Source organism: Paramisgurnus dabryanus, chromosome 2 (assembly GCF_030506205.2).
Source record: "Paramisgurnus dabryanus chromosome 2, PD_genome_1.1, whole genome shotgun sequence".
Classification (NCBI taxonomy): domain Eukaryota; kingdom Metazoa; phylum Chordata; class Actinopteri; order Cypriniformes; family Cobitidae; genus Paramisgurnus; species Paramisgurnus dabryanus.
This window is the reverse complement of record NC_133338.1, coordinates 49,958,125-49,970,547: the sequence shown is the minus strand read 5'-3', so window position 1 is coordinate 49,970,547 and position 12,423 is coordinate 49,958,125. Positions and strand designations below refer to the sequence as shown.

Sequence of the window (12,423 nt, the reverse complement as noted above, 5' to 3'; positions counted from 1 at the left end):
TATTGATGAATTAAATGTTTTTAACAGATACCTCTAACGGGAATAGCTGCGTGATGAAGTGAAACTAAAGGGTTAATAAACACAAACTAAAGCAAATGTTGTAGAACGTCAGGCGAACGATTATAGATGGCACAAAAATGGTAAAAACTGATTATTTCCCACTTTTAATTACATTATCTTAAAGGAGTGTAAGTACTGTAGCATGTAAATAATGCACATAAATAAAGTGAGCAAGAGCGCTCAACAGTTATATCTAATCAACAGGCACATGAAACCTAGCTAGCAGGTTGCTCAAACAACAAAATCACCTGCTAACTTACTTTAATTAACTATAGACTTATACAATAACAGGTTTAAATAAACCCAAAACATAAGTCCAACAGTTCTCACGGACACGCGCTTTATTAACTGGCTATCCTCCAGACATGACGGACCACGTCTTTATCTCATTTCGGCCGTGTGGCGCGCGTGCCCCTCACGGTGTGAAGCGCGTACGCGCTATTCTCCGAGATGCACTTGATGGCCTTTTGTGCAGCACAAGTTTTTTTTTTTTTTGGACGACCTAGTTAAGGCGGGAGGGTTTCCAAGCTTAGGCGGGCCGCCCGAACTGAAATGTGCTGCGGGAAACCCTGCAAAGTATGTACAATGGGAATGTACAACGACGCTCTCACAGCACAAATATAATGACACGCCTACAGTATAATCCCTCCCACTCCGAAGTGTTACTAAACTCGATGGAAAAGCTAACTAAACCAAAGTGAGGTGAGCTGACCTGACCTGACCCAAACTAAACTGTGGGGTACTATGCGATGGTAAAGCGCAATTGTTACATGTACTGCTTCTCCTCTCTTTCCATTAAGGGTGCCCTGACCCCTGTTTTAGACTGTAGGCCTGCCTTTTGCCTTGGTTTATATCGCCTTAAAAGGATTAGTTGTGGTTTTTTGTTCGATAGAGATGTCGGCTTAATTGATAATAGTTGTATGAATGACTCTGATGTAATATTTCTGGAATGCATAGTGTGGTGAGCGAGATGACATCATGCATAACTGTATGTGAGTAACTCTTATTAGTCTTGTTGATACATGTTTCTGTTTAAAAGAATACATTACTTCATGATTTCATTCAGTGTAAACTACACTTGGTTATGGTCTCTATATGAAATAAATGTGAAAGCCTGGATATGCAAGGTATACCTTTTTATCAGTATGTGCATTCCTGGGGTTCAAACCCATGACATTTTGTACTGTTGTTAACGCACTGCTCTACCTCCAGGATAAAATCTTAGATGCAGTTAACAAGACCTTTCATTGCTGTCTATAAGTTTGTGAGTAGATGGTTGTGTTTGTTTCTGCAGGGCCGGGCTGGAGGGCAGAGATTCGACCCGCGGATCATCCTGTGGCTGATTTTGACTTTGATGTGATTGTGGGGGCTGATGGGAGACGAAATACTTTAGAAGGTACAAACCCAAATAACTCACGATGATGCAACTGTGATTTTAGGCTCTGTCGTGTAAAAATAAACCTGTGCTTGGGTGAAATAAAGTTTAACTTTCATATGCCGTACTAAATCACATATATATTATCCACTATAATAAACATCCATGCAGTGCTCTGTTTACACAGTAACCAAGAAGCTAAAATAATCCTCGCTCTATGATTGCAAACAAAATACTTTAGCGTGTATTATGAACAACCCGAATGTAAAAATAGCATGTCAAATGACTTGTTTGCCTGCATCTAAAATTAGTTCTCTCTCTAAAACTTTTATATAGTTAAACTTAACTAATCGAAAACAAGAGGTGCCTTATCCATGCAAACTCCCATTTTTCATGTGATTGCCAGGATGTGCTATGCATTTTCTCAAGTGTTTTGAATGATTTTAGCACTTTGTTATCTTAGTAAGTCTTTGAGTTTTTGCCAAGGGTCAACCTTTTGGTCTCTATAGTGAAGCCAACACGGAAGTGACATAAACTGCAATTCATCAAATGGCAACTGGCTCCAAAAGGGAGTCAATTTCCATAGACCCCCCATGTTAAAATGCCCACACGTACAAAAAGTGTTTTTGGTCTATATAGCTATGTCCTTTATGACAACTGTGAGGGGGTGAATGTTTTTGTAACTCAATTGTATTAGGCCTTAAAGTTCTGCATGATGAGGGCATGGCCAATTGAGTGACAGGTGAATCGCCGCTGCTGTCACTACCGTCGAGCTTGACATGCATGGTTTCAGCAACCAGGCACTATGTGCTACACCCACGTCTCGCCTCTTTGGCTATTATCCACACACTGCAAAAAATTATTTCCAAGAAAAAAATTCTTAGTATTAAGATGCTTTATCTTGATGAGCAAAACGACCCAAGAAAATAACTCTAGTTTTTAGACCAAAAATATCAAATTTAGGTGATTTTGTGCATAAAACAAGCAAAAAAATCTGTCAATGTGGTAAGCTAATTTTTCTTGATTTATTCTTGAATTTAGTGTTTAAGAAAATTGTTCAAGATTTTTTTGCTTACACCATTGGCAGATTTCTTTGCTTGTTTTATGCACAAAATCACTCAAATTTGATATTTTTGGTCTAAAAACTAGACTTATTTTCTTGGGTCATTTTGCTCATCAAGAAAATAATTTTTAGATATTTTACTATAAACAAAACAAAAATACTAAGAATTTTTTTTCTTGAAAATCATTTTTTGCAGTGTGTTTATTATTTTATCAACTACACTGCAAAAAATGATTTTCAAGAAAAAAAAATCTTAGTATTTTTGTTTTGTTTTTAGTAAAAATATCTAAAAATTATTTTCTTAATGAGCAAAATGACCCAAGAAAATAAGTCTAGTTTTTAGACCAAAAATATCAAATTTGAGTGATTTTGTGCATAAAACAAGCAAAAAAAATCTGCCAATGGGGTAAGCAAAAAAATCTTGAACATTTTTCTTAAACACTAAATTCAAGAATAAATCAAGAAAAATTTGTTGTTTTCAGTAAAAATGTCTAAAAATTCTTAAATTAAGATGCTTTTTCTTGATGGGCAAAACAACCCAAGAAAATAAGTCTAGTTTTTAGACCAAAAATATCAAATTTAAGTGATTTTGTGCATAAAAATCTTGATTATTTTTCTTAAACACTAAATTCAAGAAAATTCAAGAAAAATTTGCTTACCCCATTGGTAGATGTTTTTTTTTTTTGCTTGTTTTATGCACAAAATCACTTAAATTTGATATTTTTGGTCTAAAAACTAGATTTTTTCTTGGGTCGTTTTGCTCATCAAGAAAAAGCATCTTAATTTAAGAATTGTAAGATATTTTTGACTGAAAACAAGACAAAAATACTAAGATTTTTTTCTTGAAAATATTTTTTTTGCAGTGCATTAGATCACTCAGAAAAGTAACAGCACACCCCTTTCTAACAAACCACACGATATGAATTACCTTCATCTCAACCACAAACTGTGAAGCATGATATATGTGCTTAAGATTAGGATTTGGGACATGTCCAAATGTCTAATCTTAACTATGAGCAATAATAATAGTTATACATTAGCACCACTAATAAATCTTTTTCAGATATAATCCAGGTTAGTCTTCCTATCTGTTAAACTTGGACAACACTTAAAAGTTGGCCTGTTTTCTTGGATTGTTTCGTCCAAGAAAGTTATAAAACCATCAAATTTAATCTACTATGTAAAACGATACCGCATGATGTCACCATGAGGCCCACCGGTGATTTTTTAGATCAGACAATCGACACACCCTCTTAAATTATTTTTGGACACATCTTAGCATTTATGTGTATATTTGGACTGTTTTCCATGTTCGTCATCTTTTTACTTATCCCTAATCAGATGCTTTTTCCAAAAAAGGCCATTTGTGGGCCCTTCCAAGCTATGAGATGTTACCTCATTGCCCAATTATGAGTAAGTTCAGGGTTGCTTTTTTGGGCTAGTTCAGCATGTCTGCGGAAAGTTAAATTTATCCCAAATTGAGGCAGGGCACCAGTTAGAGGAGAGAAGCTGCGTTTGGGGAAATAGATGACGAAAGGCGTGTCATAGAGATTTTACAGCATGACAGAAATGGCTCTGATCCATAATCACATGTGACATGTGTTTCTCATACAGTATTTTGCACAGTGAGAGACTAGAAACACTTTTACCACCCCATCCTGCAAGGTAAAGAGGGCACAATCCTATAAAAACAAGTCATTTGCTGGAAAATTAGAGCGTCACATCTGGTAAAAGAGGTTGGTAATTTTGCCAGACAGGAAAGACGCATGTGCTGTTACTCTGTTAGATAAAGACATTAACCGTTTTAAGGTACTTCTGCCGACAAAGACCAAGTCTCTCTGAGCTTTAAATAACAGGGTTGTGGTTTGGGAAATGTGGTTAATTTCCTTTGGATTAAGTGTGCCTATGCTGAACAGGAAGACAATCTCTCATGGTGAACACATATACTAAGGTATACAATGCATTGAATGTATTGTAAGCACCATTTAAGCAAACCTGTTTATATTCAGCAACTAAAAATTCTTGAATTGTTCAATCATGCCAACAATTTAATGCATGTTGGTTAAATAAGTGAAAATATTTCAGTAGCCTTAAACTGGAAAAAAAGAGCTGAGACTAAAATATCACATTTGTGGGGTGGAGGCTCATTGGGCCATTAAGCAACCACAAAGCAAAACCTATAACCTCGTAGCAACATGAAACACCACTGGTATTTTCTACAGGAAATTATTTTATTTTGGTTTCCTTCATCCCCCTTTTTCCTCTCTTTCTCCCCTCCTTTCTTTTTCTTTCTGTCACGTTATCCTTTACTCTCTCAGGGTTTGGGAGAAAGGAATTTCGAGGCAAACTGGCCATTGCCATAACGGCAAACTTTATCAACAGAAACACCACAGCTGAGGCAAAGGTGGAGGAGATAAGTGGAGTCGCATTCATCTTCAATCAGAAATTCTTTCTGGATCTCAGACAGGAAACTGGTAAGAAAAACACACCAGGATTTAAAGTATGAACCAAAGCATGGGGCTATGGATCACGCAAATACTTTCTAACCACCCAACCTATTCACCTCCCTGCAAATACAAACGTCTTCAACAGCACTGTTTTAAAAATGAAAATTGTCTAACCAAAATTAAATAGATGTGCATTTGAATGAATGTAGCAAAATGCCAAAATACAACCAATTTTTCTGGAACGTTATTTGAATAAGTAAACAAAAAATCTAAAGTTTAAACATCACAATTGTGCTAGCTGGTCATTTCGTATATATTACCTTTATGTTTTCCATAAATGGACAGTTCACAGAGAATGTTTGTAACAGATTAGATCCGGGGCGCCATTGACTCTCATAGTAGGAAAGAATAATACTATGGAAGCGAATGGTGCCCCAGATCTATTTGCACTGCAAAAAATAATTTTCAAGAAAAAAAAAAATTCTTAGTATTTTTGTCTTGTTTTCAGTAAAAATATCAAAAAATACTTAAATTAAGATGCTTTTACTTGATGAGCAAAACGACCCAAAAAAATAAGTCTAGTTTTTTGACCAAAAATATCAAATTTAAGTGATTTTGTGCATAAAATAATCAAAAAAAAAAAAATCTCCCAATGGGCTAAGCACATTAATCTTGAATTTTTCTTGAATTTAGTATTTAGGAAAAAATGTCGGGATTTTTTTGCCTACCCCATTGGCAGATTTTTTTTGCTTGTTTTATGCACAAATGTTTTTGGTATTTTGATATATTTTATATTTTGGGTCTAAAAACTAAACTTATTTTTTTGGGGCGTTTCGCTCATCAAGAAAAAGCATCTTAATTTAAGAATTTTTTGATATTTTTACTGAAAACAAGACAAAAAACACTAATTATTTTTTTTCTTGAAAATAATTTTTTGCAGTATGGTTGTTAACATTTTTCAGAATATCTTTCTTTGTGTTCATCAAAACAAAGAAATGTATACAGGTTTGAAATAACTTGAGGGTGAGAAAATCATGAAAGAATTTCCTTTTTTCTGTGAACTACCTTTAAAAATATAAATATTATCTCCAGTTATGAGAAGTTATCTTTCTTCTGCTATGATATGTCACACATGGAAAAAATTACTTGTTTTTAGTACAAATATTTTATTCTAAATTAAGATACATTTTCTTGATGAGCAAAATTACCTAAGAAAATAAGTCCAATTTTTTGAAAAAACATAAAATTTAAGTGAATTTGTACAAAAAAATCTGCCAATGTTGTAAGAATTTTTTTCATGAATTTTTCATGAATTAATTGTCACTGCAAAAACTTTACTTTCTAACTAAGTTTTTTTGTCTTGTTTTCAGGAAAAATTATTAAAAATTCTTAAATTAACATGTATTTTCTTGATGAGCAAAATGACCTAGGAAAATAAGTCTAGTTTTATGACAAAAAATATAAAATGTAAGTGATTTGTGCTTAAAACAAGCAAAAAATCTGCCAATGGAATAAGAAAAATTTTCTTGAATTAAGTGTTTATGAAAAAAAGTAAACTTATTTCATGAAAATTTTTCTTATTCCATTGGCAATTTTTTTTTGTTTGTTTTAAACACGAATTTACTTAAAGTTTATATTTTTTGTCTAATAACTAGACTTATTTTCTTAGGTCATTTTATTCATCAAGAAAATGCATCTTAAATTAATAATTTTTAGATATTTATACTGAAAACAAACAAAAATACTAAGAAAATAAGTCATTTATTTGTAGTTCATATATGTAAATGTTTATCCCTCAGCGGATTATGAACTACTTTTATTCAAACACATCTGTTAGCTTTGTATACCTGCCATGACCCGTACCTCTTTTGAGCCGAATTCTTGTTAAATCCTCACTTAAACTCAAGCTGACCTCATGCGTCTCATGTTACAGAATACTACATGACCTGTGAATCTCATTTAAAATGAGGATTTTGTCTTTTTTGCAGGCATCGATCTAGAGAACATTGTTTACTACAAAGACAACACGCACTACTTCGTCATGACAGCTAAAAAGCAGAGCCTGCTGGATAAAGGTGTCATTATTCATGTAAGTTTGTTGGTTTGATGTGTGCCATGTCATGTTAATTGAATGTTGGATTTAATATAACCTGAAATCCAAAAATGACATCAAATGAATTTGGCAGATGCTTCACTTCAAAGAGACATTATGTGTTGATTCCCTAGGAATCAAACCCACAACCTTTGCATTGCTAACACAATGCTACCTTTAAAGCGATAGTTCACCCAAAAATGGTCATCATTTACTCACTCTCATTTGGTTTCAAACCTGTTTACATTTCTTTGTTCTAATAAGCAATGAAGGATCAGAGGCCCTATTGACTTCCATTATAGATAAAAAAATACTATGGAAGTCAATGGGGTCTCAGAATATCTTCTTTTGTATTCAAGATGTTTTTGGGTGAACTATCCCTTTAAGAAACCCTAAAAGTCAACATAAAACTGAATTTGCATCCAATAATGAAGCTCATAAACACTTTAAAGAGCTCATATATGTGTACAATCTCTGTTCTCTATTTTGTTTCTTTCTGCCTCATAAACACCAGTCCCATAAACATGGGACCAAATGTTCTCTAGTATTCATGCCTAAACATTGACGCACATTAGCATTGGCACAGTCAGTCGTGATTTGATTCATTGAGTGATTCAAGAGTGTGAGAACTCTCATGGGTGACCGTGTACACTAGATCATGTTTCTGACGGTGGCCAGCGTTGGAAAGTCTTTAGATATTTCTTAAAAAGCAAAAATATAATTCATTAGTGCATGTTATTGTAGAGGAAAGGTTTTGTTTTTGTAATCCTTAGAAAGAGAACTAGCTCAGCCCCTAAAACTTTGTGCATTTTCTGTCCTTGTAACCAGAAGTCAAATAGATATTAAAGGGACACTTATTTTCCAGCTCCCCTTGAGTTATACACTTGATTTTTACCATTTTGGAAACCATTCAGCTGATCTCCGGGTCTGGCGCTAGCACTTTTAGCATAGCTTAGCATAATCCACTGAATTGAATTAGACCATGAGCATCGCGCTAAAAAATGACCAAAGAGTTTCGATATTTTTCCTATTTAAAACTTGACTCTTCTGTAGTTACATTGTGTACTAAGACCGACGGAAAATTAAAAGTTGTGATTTTCTAAGCTGATATGGCTAGGAAATATACTTTCAAACTGGCGTAATAATCAAGGACTTTGCTGCCGTACCATGGGTGCAGTGATATTACACACCACACAAAAATAGACCCTTTGGTGACTTTTAATAGCAGGGGACTATTTTCGACCACTGCGAAATTTCATTAATAAAATATCGAAACTCTTTGGTCATTTTTGAGCGTGATGCTAATTGTCTGATAGATTCAATGGACTATTTAAAAAAAACTGGAATGTCCCTTTACGGCTTTGTTTTAGTCTAGTAATCATATTTCATGTGGCAGCAATTGTATGTGTCTTAAAGCGATAGTTTAGCGAAAAATGAAAATTACCCCATGTTTTACTCATCCTCAAGCTATCAGAGATCCATATGTCTATCATCTTTCAGACGAAAACATTTTAAGTTATTTTAGTAAATGTCCTGGCTCTTCCAAGCTTTATAATGGTAGAAAACAGGGTCCATGACTTCCGATAGTTAGTTTTTATAGTTTATAAAGTTTTAAATATGAATACTTTTCCTACAAAATTGCATCGATTATCCTCAGAAAGCCTTTATTAACCCCTGGAGCCGTGTGCCGTAAAGCTTGAAAGACCCAGGACATTTTCTAAAAAAACTCAAATTGTGCACTGCAAAAAATGACTTTCTTACTTAGTATTTTTGTCTTGTTTAGTAGAAATATCTAAAAATTCTTAAATCAAGATGTATTTTCTTGATGAACAAATGACCTAAGAAAATAAGTTTAGTTTTTAGACAAAACATCTCAAATTTAAGTAAATTTATTTTTCATTTTTTTGTTGAATTTTTCTTGTAGTAAGTAAATTTAAGAAAAAAATTATTATTCCATTGGCCGATTTTTTTGCTTGTTTTAAGCACAAATTCACTTAAATTTGATATGTTTTGTCTAAAAACTTTATTATATTTATTTTCTTAGGTCATTTGCTTATCAAGAAAATACATCTTGATTTAATAATTTGTAGATATTTTTACTGAAAACAAGACAAAAATACTAAGTAAGAAAGTCATTTTTGCAGTGTGTTCACTGCAAAAAATTATTTTCAAGAAAAAAATTCTTAGTATCGTTGTCTTGTTTTCAGTAAAAATATCTAAAAATTCTTAAATTAAGATGTTTTTTCTTGATGAGCAAAACGACCCAAGAAAATAAGTCTAGTTTTTAGACCAAAAATATCCAAGTGATTTTGTGCATAAAACAAGCAAAAAAATCTGCCAATGGGGTAAGCTAATTTTTCTTGATTTTTTCTTGAATTTAGTGTTTACAAAAATTTTCACAATTTTTTTGCTTACCCCATTGGCAGATTGTTTTGCTTGTTTTATGCACAAAATCACTTAAATTTGATATTTTTGGTCTAAAAACTAGACTTATTTTCTTGGGTCGTTTTGCTCATCAAGAAATGCATCTTAATTTAAGAATTTTTAGATATTTTAACTTAAAACAAGACAAAAATACTACAAGTTTTTTTCTTGAAAATCATTTTTTGCAGTGTTAGTCTGAAAGATGATGGACATATGTTTCTCGGATGGCTTGAGAGTGACTAAATCATGGTGTAATTTAGATTTTTCGCTAAACTATCCCTTTAATGTGAATGCAATAAAAATCACGTAAATAACAGCAAACAATTATTTTTTAAAGCGTTACGTTTGGGATACATTATACATTGATGCAGACGCTTCGAACCCATGGCCTTTAAACTGCAATCTCAATGCTCTACCAATCTGTGTCCTCATTAAAAAATCCTTATTAAAAGTAGTGCAAATGCTGTTTTATGTTATGTAAAAAAATTATATTTATGCCAAAGAATCAGTTGTCACAGCTCACATCAGCATTCATTATTATCGGTTACACTGTTGATCATTTTCAGGATTATATTGATACTGAAGCACTACTGAACAGTGAGAACGTCAACCAAGAGGCTTTGCTGGTTTACGCCCGAGAGGCTGCGGATTACGCGACCCACTATCAGATGCCGAGTCTGGATTATGCCATGAACCACTGCGGTCAGCCCGATGTGGCCATGTTTGATTTCACCTGCATGTACGCTTCAGAAATAGCTGCTCTGGTCAGGGAACGGTTCGGTCATAAATTACTGGTGGCACTTGTAGGCGACAGCCTTCTGGAGGTGAGAAAACACTACTTCTTGTGCTTATTTATATTCACTGTGACTGTATAGATTCTCATGACTGTGATTTTGTGCGTCTCTCTGTAGCCCTTCTGGCCGATGGGGACGGGCTGTGCCCGTGGCTTTCTGGCGGCCTTTGACACAGCTTGGATGGTGAAAAGTTGGGCACAGGGTCGTAATCCCCTTGAGGTGCTGGCAGAGAGGTTAGTGAAAGTCCAAATGCAAATCTACTAGACGCAAACAAATTATGCACACAGTGGCTCCAAACAAACCCAGACTAGACTTTCATAAAAAGAGAAACCATAATGTAAACAAGCAAAAAGTGGCAAAATTTTCTCCATATTGTGGACCTTAAATAAAAATGACAATTGTTTTGCTAGATAAGACCATTATGCCTTATGAAACTGTAAAACATTGAGGTCCACTGAAGTTCACTATATGGAGAAAAATCCTGAAATGCTTTCCGCAAAAAACTAAACAAAGAAAGACATAAACATCTTGCATGACAAATTATCAGAATTTATTTTTTATGAAAGTGGAATAATCTTTTATCAGTTGTAAATAGCTTTCAGGTTATCTACTGTAGGTTTATATATTAGTTAATATTTGCTTTTGTTTCTTCAGGGAGAGTTTGTACCGTTTGCTACCTCAGACAACACCTGAGAACATTGCCAAAAACTTTGATTTGTACACCATAGATCCTGGCACGCGCTATCCAAACCTAAACTCAACCTGTGTGAGGCCACATCAAGTAAGATGACATCACTTTTTATCTAAAATAAGTTAGCATTATATAATTACCATGATTTTACTATGGTTAAAAGGTGTTGTTTGGCACCAGATAAACTAAGGTGTTTCCCTCTTAACAATGGTAAGATCAGAAAGGCTTTGGAAGATAAATTTTTATCTTTATTGCCAGCATCAATAATATAATAAATGACATTATTAGTCAATACTTATATGACATAGCTGGGATAGGCTCCAGCACTTCTCGTGACCCCAACAGGGATAAGTGATATGGATAGATAGAAAAAAATATTCTTCCTCCAAGTAATATTGTTTTTATAGTCTGACTGTCAGATGTTTATGATTGCCAAGCCATCTGGTGGAGTAATACTGTGTAGTTTAACCTGTGGTCACAGGTGTGACTGTAGAGCTCTGAGCGCCAATCATCCAATCAGAACTTAGAGCTGAAACTCACAAATTTATGATTTAACTTAGATAATAAATCAGATGGTTTGCTGTTATTTTCTCATGTGTAGGTCCGCAACAACTATATCTGTGGAGAGATGAAGTCGTGCTCTCTGGAGCGGGCCGCCACAATACGACGGCCTGTCAACTTGGCCAGACGAGGTAAGAAGATCCTTCTGATTAATCTAACATGTTTATAGAGGATTTCTGTTTTTGATCCAATCGAGATTTGCATTCGATAATCATAGACAATTCATAGTTTTCGGTCACGGGACCCATCAGGAGAGCTGGAGAGCAAGAAAGCATCACTTTACATTGGGCTCTCAATAGAGAGGCAGCACAAGCCGGTCACTTTTCCGTCTGTATCAATCCACGAATATTTAAATCACCTCTCAACAAAAGAAAAATTAAGATGTGTCAAACTTTTGGGCACTTTTGGGTGATCTATTCACAGCACACGATGCCTGATATTTTATAGTCAGAAAAAATTCACTTTGGCAATGTTTACATGTATTTTGTGTAAAATATCCCATACGACAAAAAAATATATATTTTTATTATATTTTTTAATATATTTCAAAATATACAAAAAATGAAATATAAATGAAATATATTTTGCAATATGTTTAGAAAAATATATTTTTAAATATAATTAATATATAAAAATATAACAAATATAATTTTTTTATATTTTAAAATAAATTTTAAAAGTAAATACATTTAAATATATATATATATATATTTCAATCAAGTAAATCGTGTTGGGAGAAAAACCTTGTTTATGTTACAAAACTGTATTTTTTGTATTTTTGCATTTTTTTAACTTTAAAAATATACTTTATAAAATTAACTTGTATTTAGCATATATTTAAAATATATCTAGGCAAAAATAAAAATTTAGCCATATGGGATGTACAATTAAAAAATGTTGATTCCCCTTGAAATAC

General features: G+C 33.6%; 1 protein-coding gene across 7 annotated transcripts in view; it reads left to right on the top strand.

The window, feature by feature from the left end:
• mical2a (microtubule associated monooxygenase, calponin and LIM domain containing 2a) overlaps positions 1-12,423 on the top strand; it is a 76,318-nt gene that overhangs the window by 35,054 nt on the left and 28,841 nt on the right. For all 7 annotated transcript variants that reach the window (XM_065261552.1, XM_065261550.1, XM_065261549.1 and 4 more), the window contains 7 exons: positions 1,355-1,456; positions 4,817-4,972; positions 6,934-7,034; positions 10,028-10,285; positions 10,373-10,488; positions 10,910-11,036; positions 11,548-11,638. In XM_065261552.1, the coding sequence (XP_065117624.1) occupies positions 1,355-1,456; positions 4,817-4,972; positions 6,934-7,034; positions 10,028-10,285; positions 10,373-10,488; positions 10,910-11,036; positions 11,548-11,638 (951 nt within the window). The remainder of the gene's footprint in view (positions 1-1,354; positions 1,457-4,816; positions 4,973-6,933; positions 7,035-10,027; positions 10,286-10,372; positions 10,489-10,909; positions 11,037-11,547; positions 11,639-12,423) is intronic.